This window comes from Mus musculus, chromosome 1 (genome assembly GCF_000001635.26).
Source record: "Mus musculus strain C57BL/6J chromosome 1, GRCm38.p6 C57BL/6J".
NCBI classification, from domain to species: domain Eukaryota; kingdom Metazoa; phylum Chordata; class Mammalia; order Rodentia; family Muridae; genus Mus; species Mus musculus.
In genome coordinates, this window is record NC_000067.6 from 80,290,962 (window position 1) to 80,304,425 (window position 13,464).

At 37.4% G+C, this 13,464-nt stretch overlaps 1 protein-coding gene across 5 annotated transcripts in view; it reads right to left on the minus strand.

Annotated features, from left to right (window-relative positions):
• The window catches only part of Cul3 (cullin 3), a 75,768-nt gene that overhangs the window by 26,039 nt on the left and 36,265 nt on the right, over positions 1–13,464 (minus strand). For all 5 annotated transcript variants that reach the window (NM_016716.5, NM_001313728.1, XM_006496498.4 and 2 more), the window contains one exon: positions 13,119–13,232. In NM_016716.5, coding sequence (NP_057925.1) covers positions 13,119–13,232 — 114 coding nt within the window. The remainder of the gene's footprint in view (positions 1–13,118; positions 13,233–13,464) is intronic.

Sequence of the window (13,464 nt, forward strand, 5' to 3'; positions counted from 1 at the left end):
AATGCAGTTACGTCAACTACTTACGGCAAAGAATGCAAATAAAATAGCCTGATTTGACTTGCCCTTTAAAACCCCAAATTCAGACATTTTAAATATAAAATATCTGAAAGCTCAATAAAGTCTACATCTCATCAACATAGAGATAAACCACATTTTAATTTGATTTGTATTTCTCTCACAGTAGTTATTTCTTGCCCAAGCACGGAGAGCGAACAGGAATCTTCCTAAGCTTGGGAGGCAGTCCATGGCACAAAACGGGGATCAAAAATGGAGACCATCTCATGCCTGTCCTTTCACAGAACTGGGTAGGGAGTCAGATCCTGCTACTGACTTTACAATGGTTCATTTCATAAACTAACTTGTAAATACAGTATCTTACAACTTTTCAGTCCTTGCTAAGAACAACTAACTATAAACTAGATAACAATTTTTAAGAAAAGCACTACTTGTTTAAAAATACCAACGTAGGAATTGGGGTAGAGATACAGTCTAGATATAACCTTAACCAGGTGATCTCCATATCAAATTCCTTCCTCTAATATCTAATTAAGGTCTACGGGTACCTATTATCTCCCAACAGACAGAGTTAAGGAGGTACCTGGCTGTACAAAGCTGCAGATATTAAAACGTCAACCATTTTAGCAAAGTTTATCCTTTCCCTTCTGACAGCTCAAAAGCACCAAGACACCCAACCGTTTACTAGGAATATAAAAGATCAAACTCAGATCAAAAGCATGTCTAGAGGTGCAAACACCCACGATGCCAAAGTAGTTTTAACCTAAACAGAGTCAAGAAATACCAGTGTAAGTGGACCATATGGCTTCATTACTCAAGAAATGGTATGAAAAGTCATATTACAAGTCATGGTCCGTGGCTCCGAGTTCATGAAATAATCAATGTGCAAAAGGAGGAATGTTTAAGTTCTACCATTCCTATCTAGTCTTTATTTTGAACAATGTTTGCTTCCAAGATTAAACAGGTGCTGAGGCTGGTAGCATACACCCATACCTCAACATCAACAACAAAATGCCCACTACACTAAGCTCTTCATAGCTAGTCTCTCAGAGCAAGAGTTTGAACTCACCTTGATAGGCTTAATCACAAGACAAGGTCATATATCAAAAAGTAATAGAAGTGTTTTAAAACAAGGTTCCTTTCAAGCCATGAAATAGATAGGTTAAAAAGGGCTTAAAACAATGAGAACAGAAACAAAAGAGAAAAAAGTCAAAGCACAAAAACAGTTTTTCTACAGAACCAGGAAAAAAAAGTCTAACTCATAGTTTACAAAATGAACTTAGTATTTCCTCAATGCAACTCTGATTGTATTTTTTACAAAGGTCACCAGGTAAGGTGTAAAACAGTAAGCTGTCCACTGACTGTGAATACACAGCACTATCTCCTGATAAACCGAGTAGAAAAGCACAGGATGGATTACTGAAAAACCTCATCTGGATGCCTTAAACTCAGTCATGGTAGTTTTAAAGAAATTTAACCTAAACAGAGTCAAGAAATACCTGTGTAAGTGGAGCACATGGCTTCATTACTCAAGAAATGGTATGAAAAGTCATACAACCACTGTACAGTGGGCTCAAAATCTTTATCAAGGCTGTGAAATTTTAAACTAAATACCATTCTAGTTGTTGAAAGAAAAAAACTTGTAATTTTCACTCAGGAATCACCTATCAAAACACAAGATAAGATAAACTCTACTGTTCTCCACTGTAAAATTCTATAATCAACAAGCAGGATAAAAATAACATTAGGAAGTAATCTCTATTAGACTCCTGGGAGCTCAGAAGACGTGTGGCATACATCAGGGAGGTGGAGAGATGGTTCAGTGGGTAAGAGAACTTGCTGCTTTTCCAGAGAACCCAGGTTCAATGCCCAACCACACAGGTCTAACTCCAGTCTTGGCAATCTTCTGACCTTGACAGGCACTGCTTGAATGTGGAGCCCAGACATACTTGCAGACGCGCGCATAAACACAAACACACACACACACACACACACACACACACACACACACACACATATATTCAAAAAGCATAAAACATTTTCAATCAGCCCTATTTCTGACACTTACTATGACCTTCATATCTGTTCCAATATCTATAAGCATCTACCTCAAATGTCATCCATTTGCAATGTTAACAACAATAGAAAGAAATGCCAAAGCTACGGCTGCCTTCAAATTTAAAAATAAAAACCCATTACTAAAATAAAAAGCAAATCCAGATGTGGTGGCACATCATGCCTTGAATCCCAACACTCAGGAGGCAGAGGCAGACAGACCTGAGTTTAAGGTCAGTTTGGTCTATAAAGTTCCAGGACAGCCAAGACTACACAGAGAATCACTGTCCCAAAAACCTAAATAAACAAACATTCAACAGAAGAAAACAATAGCAACAAGTAAACAACAAACAATAAGTGGTGGTCAGGAGAGAATGCAGAGGAGCTGAACTCTTAGTACTGCAGTACTAAGCAGAAAATAGCATCCAAGTTTGTCTCCCCTACAAGAGCCTCCTCCCAGGATGAGATTAGCTAAACCACCGGCCTCCTTAATCAGCTGAAAACTTCTCCACTCAGAGAAAATATACAGACTGAGTTTCCGGATGGCTGGTGGTGGTGGGTCTCCCTTAGAGCACAGACCCATCACATCTCAATTTTTCTACAACTGGGTTCGTGTCCTTTCTGTATTTTCTCGTACCCCAATCAGATTTCCAGAACTAAGCCATGGAGAAAATACAACAATAAAACAAAATCCAAAAAAAAAAAAAAACAAAAACAAAAACAAAACAAAAAACAAAAAAAAAACCCAACAGAATAAAGAAAACTCAGCATTAAGATGCTACCTGGCAGTCATGCAGTCCAACAGCATGGCTAATACTCAGGCTTTTAGCTGGGATGTTAAAAGGGGCTACAGCCACTGTGTAGAAGGCTATACACTTAATAATACCTTAAAGTAGTTTCCACCAGATCATGTTTTCCTATTTGTCAACCTACTAAAACAAAATTAAACCTTCTTTAGAAGAAAGAAGTTATCATTCATTGCTTCTAGCTTTTCACACAACACCAGCGGTCAATCCACAGCTATTAACATTGTCCTCCATCAACACAAAGCAAAGATTAACTCAGACTCGAATGTCTGAATATTTATTATAACTGGAGTGGGAGGTGAGAGGTGGGGGTCAAGGAGGGAGACAGTGACACAGTTCAGGAAGCCAGTGTTACATGCTAAGGTATTACTCAGACCACTTACTCAGACTTTTAAAAACCAAAAACATAACAATATCAAGGATACAGTTTAAAATAGAAATATGGAAAGAAAACATGCACACAGCAAAATTTATTACTGGAAATCAGGAGTAATTCTATAAAAGTTAAAGACAATCCAGGAAGAAAACAAAACAATCTTAAATTTATATTTGCTTTGCAACAAACCCCAAACTACAAAGTTAAAAGGAAAAGGACCATTTCTCAGCAACTGGCAAAATAAACTGTCAAAAATTGGGAGTAAGGATATGAAAGAAGGAGTACCATAATGCTCCAAAATGCTCCACCTACAATTCTAGGTCGAAAAACTTTATTAAAGACAGCATTAGAAAAGGGAAAAAAAGCAAGCCTAGAAAAAAAGGCAATATACTTTCATGTAATGACAAATTTTATTCAAAGTAAATTCTGAGACACATAACACACATTTAAAAAGAGGACCAAAACAGACATGCTCTGATTTTATTTCTGCTGGTTTGATAAAATACTCTTCTAAAAAGCAACACAGGTAGAAAAGTTATTAAAATTTATTTAAGCTTGCAAATCTTTCACTGTGAGGAAGTCAAGGCAGAATAACTTCAAACAGCTAGTCCTACAACATCCACAATTGAGAGCTGAACACATGCATGTCATTTGCTTGACTGAAATTTTTTCATTCTTTAAGTTCATTCAAGACCCCTCATTAGGAAAAAAAGAAAAAAGGTACCCCACACACTAGACTGGATCTGCCCGTTATCAATTAATTTAATTAAGACATACACCCCCCCACACACACACGTTCACGGGCAGACTCAAGACGCCTCACTGAGACTCTTCCTAGTTGATTCTGGGTTGCGTCAAATTGATAACTAAAGCTAGCCACTCCTAAAAACAAAACCAAACAAAACAATTTGAAATGTCCATAGGCTTACGATTGTCAATGGATGGCATAACTGCCAGGGTGCCAGGTTTCAGGGCTTCAAAGTATTCTCATGATGGTTTTAAGAACTACTGATAATTGATCTTGGAAACTGACTTCTTCAGAGTGAGACTTTTACTATTATTTTCAACATAGAAAGCAAGAAAAACATTTCAATGTTTTCATAGATTTAGTCATCACTGCCAAATTGGGTAGGGGAAATCAGAATTAACGGTTTAAAAGGATTTCTACATTAGAAAATTGCTGATTGAGAAGGAACTAGAAACAGTTACTCATTATTGAATCTCTTGTCACAGCGCAAGTGATTGTTAATTCAACTCTGGATTTACCACTAATTCTACTAGACCAATGGCTTGGCTTGTATGATTGATTGACTAGAGTATAATTAATACTCCAAGGTGGAACAACAAAGTGGTGAAGACCACAGACATGGAATGAAAAAGACTTGGAATCATCTCACTATTCTAGCTATATACATGGTACTAAATAATCTTGCTAAATCAATCTCTCTAACTCTAATTTTTTAATTCCTATACCTTAAATTTCTTTATCCATAAAATGGAGACAATATTCAGCTTGTGAGCTGAGTATATAAAGTAGTGGATGGAAAGAACTATGTAATAAGAGACATTTACTGTCATATACTTGGGGAAGTATTTTATTTTTATTGCTTAACTACTTTTAATACAATAACTACCTAAAAGCATTGAAAAAACATGTATTGTAAAGACTAAATAATAAAGTGCTTAAAATAGTGCCTGGTCCACACCATGGACTATGAACATGCTCTCAGCTATTGTTAAGTAGATTACTGATCTATTTATCACAGAGATGTGTTGTTGTACCAGGCTGCTATCAATCTACTTTAAGAGTTCCTAAACTGTGATCTACTGAATACCAACACCAATTCTCTGTTTTCTTCCTTCTCACTACTCCCCACATATTGTATCTTGCTGTTGCCTTTCAGTACTAAAATAGTTCAAAGCCAGAAATTTTAATGATCTAACCAACATGCTCTGAACAAATTCTACAGATAGCTTCATGCTCCCTACCATGCAAACGAAAGCAAATCTTGTGAGGCACATGATTAACACATGCATGCTCATTTCTAGACAGGATCCAGAAATTCCAACCATGCACTGAGTTCTCTTGACTCCCAGAAAGCACCAGAGCTCTTATACAATAAATCTATTTTATAGGTATGGAAAAACAGGATCACCCAGAGAGAGCATTAAGTAAGTGAAATAATGATAAAGCAGGAACTAAAGCTAAGCCTCTCTTAATCATCATTTCGCATTTTCTCACTGCTTCAAACTTCCCACATACACTAGCAGCACTTCACTCCACAGTAAGCTTTATTCCATGTACTTCATCAGGAAAGTTGTGGTCTAAGCACAAGCCCTGCACACAGGTCCAAACCAGACAGAATTACAGCCCTGAACTGAGAAGGGTAGTTAGTGAACACAACTATTTGTAACTGGTACCTACTGGGAAAGGGAACATCAGTCTTCTCCAATGGAGTGCCACGAGGTGTACAAACCACACTCTAGGACAGGCCCCATAACCAACATAAAATGCACTCCGGGGTTTTGTGTGCAGGTTTTATTTTGTTAATTTTTTTGTATTATTGATTTTTTATTTGTTTAGACTTTATTTTTTTAAGTGAGATAGCACAAGATCAACAGAAGAACATGAAGTGAGGTGGGAAGGATGTGGGAGTAAGATTATGATAAAAATATGTAGAATTTTTTTTAATTAAAAGGTATAAAAAGCCAATTCTGAATACTCTAGTGAGGTTCAGGCAAAGTGTTAAGGAAGGTTACTGTGAGGCATGTGAGGCCCCTTCTGTTCCTTGGAGGATAAGGCAAAGGCATCTGGGAAATTCTGTCAACACTTTCCTCTGGTTCCAGCTTTTAAAGACCAACACATAATGCACTGGTTGGGTTACTGGCCAATTCCTGAGCACATCAGTGAGATTTTACCTTCCTATTAATTCCTTTATCTACTCCCCCATTGATCCCTTATGTGTTTTGTTTTTTCTTTCTCACATATGCTTTGATATACCTTTAAGAGTTCATGTTAAACATGTTATGTAAGGATGGCATATTGTTAGTAAGATTTAAAAAAATGCTCTAGCCAAGTATTGGTGGTAATGGTACCTCTCCCTCCCAAGATACAAATGGCTTTCTATTCCTTTAATGTTAACTCATGCTGCTAAAGGCAGCCTATAGAACATTTATAAAAACTTTCCTAGTATACAGAAAAAAATAAACCAGGTGAAATAACTGAAACTATTAATATTAAATACAACATTATTCTATAAAATACTCAAATATGGCTTGGACTGTAGTTCAGTTGGTAAATTATCTGCCTTCCATGCATAAAAACTTTAGGTTTCCTTCTCACTATCACAGACATGGTGGTACACACATGCAATCCCAGAACCCAGGAGGTGAAGGCAAGGAGGGTTATGGTCATCTTCTATTACATAGTAAGTTTGAGGCCAACCTGGATTATATAAGATTCTGTTTCAAAAAATTAAAAATCCTTTCCAAATTACTAGTTTTCTGGATAATCTACAATGAAAATGAAAATTCCTCCACACTATCTTAAAAGCTACACATAAGGACACAATAAACCTAATGATGGAGAAAAAGCTCAGTACTTAAATGCATTTGCTCATGACAGAAGACCAGAGTTTGGGTCCCAGTGTTCACATGATGATGGATCACGACCAAATGTTAGCTCCTGTTACAGGGATCTGATGCCCCCCCCTTTCTGACCTCCAAAGTCAGCAAGCAGATATCCGTATATACATATAGGCATAAAGAAATCTTTTTTTAAACCAGCAAAAATGAAAAAGTGAATTTAAATAAAGCAGTTACAAACTCTAACGCCTTCAACAGCCAAACAGGTAAGGCAAATCTCACATCTCTCCAAAAGTCTGAAGAATTTTAAGAGCCAGAAGTAGTGGATCACTTCAAGGAAACTTTTCCAGATACAACAAGATGCATACCAAATGTGATATTATGCATAAGACCCAAATAAGCTAAACCACATAAAATCCCAGACTAGAGGAGGGATGTAGGCATGAAGGCCTATCTGTAACTGAGGAGCTACTAGCATTTGACTGTTGCTAAGAGAGGAAAATCCATCTTTAACAGCACCAATACTTGGTGTATTTACAACTACTCACACGAGTAGTGGTCAGCACAAACTGTACTTTCTACAGAGAGAGAACAATATAGTTGGGTCAGTGGGAGGTCGGAGAGAATTCTGGAGGAGTTAAGAATGAATAGGATCAAAATATACTGTATGAAATTCTCAAAGAATTGATATAAAAGCATACTAATATTTCAAAAAAATTTTTCTTAGCTTTAAATTTTCATTTCTGGTAATATTTTAATTAAAACAGAATAGTACATGTATTTAAAAAAGTTTGAGACAGGAAAATGAAAGATATACAAATAAAAAAATTGGCTTATGGGATGTGAAGATAATTCTTTCTGAATTTAAAATAAGATTTAGTAAGTATTTTGAAAAGGCAGTCAATCAAAAAAGATCATATACTATACTGTTTGCATGTGTCTAGCATGCACAAAGAGCTGGGCTAGTGATATGACACAAAATGGTTGTATAGGCACTGTCCCTGTCCTCAATTCAGTCTAGCAGATCAAGCCATACAACAGTTAGGACAATAATCCACATTTTTGAAGGTTTGCTTTTAGTGGCTCCTATAGCATAATTTTCCCCCAATTAATTTAAATATTAATACAGTAAGAAGCGTGTGATTAGACAGAAAAAAGGAAGGCAGAGCTAAGAGTTCCAGAGACAGGACAGAAGAGAGGAGGACAGAGAAGATGGATGGAGAAGAGGATGAGCCTTATCCACGTGCTGTTATATAGCCACAGGAAGCTATGAATATCAGAATAGAATAATTGGAATAACTTGTCTAATTTAGGTGGGTAGCTTGTATTATTAGCAACTGGCTCTGAAATTATTGTGTGAGCAATGTGAATTGATAATTTATTGAGATATAAAACTGACTGATAATTATAAGTTTTGATTTACTGGGTTAAGGGGATTTGTGACAGCTAGCCATAGGGGAATGGATGGCTGGGATGCTACAAGCAGCTCTGAGGCAGGCAACCAGAGTTGGGAAGACCACCGCCTAGACCTCAGGGGCAGAGAGTAGCCTGCAGTATTGTGGGGTGGTGCCTTTTTAAATATTTCCCGCTACAGACTCCAAATATTAAATGGAAAATTTTGAAAAGAATCCAAAGGTTGAAAATTATACAGCATTTTAAGTAAGAACATGAAACCTTACCATCTCACTCTGAACTACCAGATTGAATCAATGCTCTGACTAGAATTTCCAGAGTTAGCTAGCAGCCTACCCCCAATCTCTAGTTAGGAACTGGGTTTTCAGACCCATAAAGCACATGACCGAAAATTTTTTTCTCAAATTTCTCTCTCTCTCTCTCTCTCTCTCTCTCTCCCTCTCTCTCTCTCTCTTTCAGATTTATTTATTATTATATCTGTACACTGTAGCTGTCTTCAGACACTCCAGAAGAGGGCATCAGATCTCATTACAGATGGTTGTGAGCCACCTTGTGGTTGCTGGGAATTGAACTCAGGACCTCTGGAAGAGCAGTCGGTTCTCTTAACCACTGAGCCATCTCTCCAGCCCGACTGAAATTCTTTTATTCAAGTAACTTTCATACTAATTATTAGCTCCAAATTTCAGTAAGTGATGAGATACTGTGAATGTTGCCAAAGAACAGTTCTGAGTACAAAGAGAGCACACTTTTAACCTACAGGGCAAAACCCATCAGACCACTAGTAAGAACTGTTCCATTTTCCTTGAGACAGGATGCTAACTCACTCTGTGGCTGAAGATGACCTGAGAATCTTGATCCTCTTGACTCTGCCTTCCAAGTGCAGAGAGCATACGTGGGTCACCACTAATTCCACCCCAGCTTTTGACAAGAAATTTCAAAATGTTTCATCAGAACAAGGACAGTTTTTAAAACCTTTCAAAACAAAGGATATGATAATCTCAGAAAATAAGTGGTATGACCTTTTTTGGTAAGAAACAACAACAACAAAACAAACAAAAAGCTCAACAACAATAAAAACTCCTTTGGGAGAAATATGTAAAACAGAACAGAGAAATGTCTAGTGGTGCTTTAAGACTTGTGTTTGTGTGTAGTCTTAACATAATTTTAAGACTAGTTACATTAATGTAAAAAAAAAAAAGTATTAGACTGATCTTGGCCAAAAGATAGGAACATTTGAAATCAGATTCTAGCAAGGGAAGATGTAGGCAACTTGAACAACAATTACGAGCTCACTTGGAGTTTGCCAAGTTTGAGGTGCCTTCCAGATAATAACCAGACAATAAATGGTGCCATCATCCAAACAGATAGTGGCAGCCAAATCTCTGACAATAGGTATATATACAACTTGAGGACTGTGTAAAGAAGCACAGAAAGCTGTAAGGGTAAGTAGAAGAAAGATCACAAAGTCCAAAGACGCCTTGATTTACTAAAGAGGAGGAAGAGGAGGACGTGAAAGAGGAGCAACGGCTGAGAAGGAAGCAGGTCGGAGGCACACAGTGTTTTGTCAGTGACCAGGGACCAATATATTAAAAGAAAAGTGCACCCAGCTGTGCCAAATGCTGCTGAAAATTAAGTAACAGGGAGGAGGATTAGCAGTGCACTCTGTATCCAGATGTGTAACTTCTCCATGGTAATCCCAAAAACTGAACTGGGATTTGTTTAGAGTGATTATAAAAACAGAGAGAGCAAATTTCAACATTTGTTAAACAGACATCTACCTGAAAAGAACCCTGGGAGAGCTGGGTAGTAGTAGTGTTTGGGAGGCAGAAGCAGGTGGATCTTTGTGTGAGGCAAGCCTATCTACAAAGCAAGGTCTAGGACAGCCTGGGTAATCACACTGAGAAATCCTATCTAGAGAAGCAAAACATACAAACAAGCAAAACACCCAAAACAAAACCAACCCTAGAAAGAGAGAGAGACAGAGATAGAGAGAGAGAGAAAGAGAGAGGGGGGAGAGGGAGGGAGGGAGGGGGGAAAGAAAGAGAGAGAGAAAGAGAGAGGGAAGAGGGGAGGGGAGGGGAAGGGAGAACCCCGCACAGGTCCTACCTGATTCTTCTTTCTGAGAGGGAGACAGTTAAAATCTTTTTCAGGAAGGAAGCCAGGGGACAGAGCTGAAGACTGAGAAGCAATAATCAGGAGAGCACTCTAGCCAGAGAAAAGGAGTCAAAAAGCCAGGCAAGGTAGAGAGAGGGCTGTCAGAAGGTCTGACAGTAGACAAACTCTGACACTGACCCATCTAGCATAAGGTTTCCTTCAGTAGAGCATCTGAAATGGTAGGGCATGTCACTGCATTTATCCAGTATTGTGCTACTGTATGGATTATCAAAGGCATTAAAGGATAACAAGAATCAATATTAGTTCATTAGTTCTGAGTTTATTACTAGGCCATGCCCTACAATAAATAGTTTGTCTAAACCCCAATAGTACCAATTGTAATTTTTCACTCTAGAAATGAGCAACATGTGGCTTGAACTTACTGTTCAAAATAGAACTAGAGCGGTACACAAGCCTTGAGATTTCATTGTTTGTGAAAACAGAAATGAAACCATTTTTAGAATTGAGTAAACATAAATTTAAAAGCTTATTAAGAGACAATGGGTAATAAAATTCCAATTCCTGGTGGTTGTGTATTTGTGTTAGACTGGTGGTACTAAATTTAAAGACTCACTACTATTAAAACTGCAAAGAGGACAAGAGTAGCCAGCTTCCTTCACACATTTGTTTTCACATGCTATTTCATTTATCTTTAAATTATTAACACAACCCATAACCTGACAGCATGCAATGTTCAGAAAGTGGTTACTTTGGTCAACCTTTCATTTCATCCCCGAAAAATAAGGTGGCCTCTCCCTTTTTGCCACTGAGAGCCCTCATAAAATTAGAGGTAAAGGCTTTCCTGATTTATTCAGCAGAACAAATCAAACAAATTAGTAGTTCTGCTCTCACTGGAAATACTTTCCAAATTGCTTTATTCTATTAAGTGAAGTAAACTAGGACAAGCTTCTCTTGTCATACTGCACCTGAAGAACTGAAAATAAAACTGAAGAGAGCAAATTAAAGAGTTAAACTAAAATCATTATGTCCAATTCTCCAACATAAGCACTGCAACAAGGGCTGGAAAGAGAGCTCTGTGGTCAAGAACACTGGCTGCTTTTCAGAAGATCTAGGTTTGATTCATAGCAGCCACACTGTTTAAACTCTAACTTCTGTTCCACAGGATTCAATGCTCTTTTCTGGCTTCCATGGGCACTGCATGCACATGGTGAACAGACATATGTAGGCAGAGTAAAGACAGACAGACATGCACATAAGCAGAGAAACAAAAAACATGGACAACAAATCACTTACTAATTTTGTAGTGTCACAATAAACTGAAGTAATTTATATTTATTCTGTAAGCTTACAAGTATTTTTAAATTGAGAATAAAAATCTCAGGCTGGGTGCATAGCTTTAACCTGGACCCTTGGGAGGCACAGTTAGGTGGATCTCTGAGTCTGAGTCATCCTGGTCTATAGAGTGAGTACAGCCAGGCTACAAAGTGAAATCCTGGAGAGAGAGGGGAGGGGGAGAGGAAGGAGGGGTGGATTTTCCTGAGCCATTTTTCTAAAGATTGCTTTCTTGACTGATTAAAAGTGAAAAACAGCAACACCAATAAAGCACAACAAGACTAAAGCAAGAACTGCAGTAAAACACTGCAAGTATTTACAAAAGAGATGGATAGCAGCTATGAAAACTGTGACAACTTTCTACTATATGACATATTTGTCATTGAAAATATTTATAGTTAGGTTTTATAAACTTAGAAGATTTGGCTTTCAACTCATATTGCCATTGTATTGTAAACTACCTTTACCTCAGAAAGAATTGTTAAGAAAGGCTTTTAAATACTTTTTATTTTGAAACACAGTGCTAAATATTAGAAAAGATAGTTTTCCTCTCCTTTTCATATACATGCGCAAGCCTGGTAATGCAGGTGCATATGCCCGCGATGGTCCAATTCTTTCTCCGAATTCTTATGGAGGGCAATGTCTCTCAACCAAACCCAGAATTTGCCAATACGGATATTTAACTCGTTAGATTTCTTAACTCCACCTTTCAAAGCTGGAAATACAGATGTGCCACCACACCCACTTAGCATTGGTATGGATCCTGGGGATCGAAACCCCAGCCCTCTTGCTTGCTTGTCAAGTGTTTTACCACTAAGATATCACACCTCTCCAGCTCAACAAAATAAATTTTTAACTCATGCATTTTCAGCATTTTAAATATGCATGAATAAGACTTCATTGACACAGGTTAAGGGTGGCCTTTACAAAGAAAGTATTTTTACTTAAAAATCAAATATTTTGTGTGTGGGGGGGGAGAGTTATGGGACTTTTGGGATAGCATTTGAAATGTAAATGAAGAATAAAATAAAAATAATATTTAATAAAAAATATTTAAAAAAAAAAAAAAGCAAAAACCAGGACCTGGAGAGTTGCTCCCTGGTAAAGAGTACTTGCTGCTCTTGCAGAGGACCTGAGTTTCAGGTAAATCACAACTACCTGGAACTCAAGTTCCTGAGAATAGATACAATGTCCTCTGACTTCTACAGGCATTTCTAGCACACGACACACATACAAGCATATAGGCAAAACACTTCTATATAAAATAGTCCTATAAACAAACAAACAAAAAAACCCAAACAAAACAAAACCCCAAGCTACCTCCAACAAAAATCTAGCCAGCACCCAACTAAAACTGAACGAAAGTCATTGTTTCTAAATGTTGGACTTCTTAAAAGAAAGCCAAATAAAATGCTACTTACCATATACATTAATATGTCTCTAATCATCACCATGGCTGTTTGATGATCATTCCAAGCTTGATTTAGTGTTTGAAGAAAGTTGTTATTCAATGAATTTAGTACATCTTCTCGCACCTATTAATAGAATAGTTCATTAGTTTATTTATACACATAAACACTCATACAAATACATGCACATATATTTGTTCAATAAAGAAATCAAGTAGAATCCTTAGCTTTAAATCAAATCACTGTTATGGGCCAGGCAGAAGTTTATTCTATACCTTACACAGAGCAGACTACCAAATGTGCTCATCTAGTTCAGATTTCTCTCCTGAAATCCACAATTAAAAGCAACCTCCAGGGC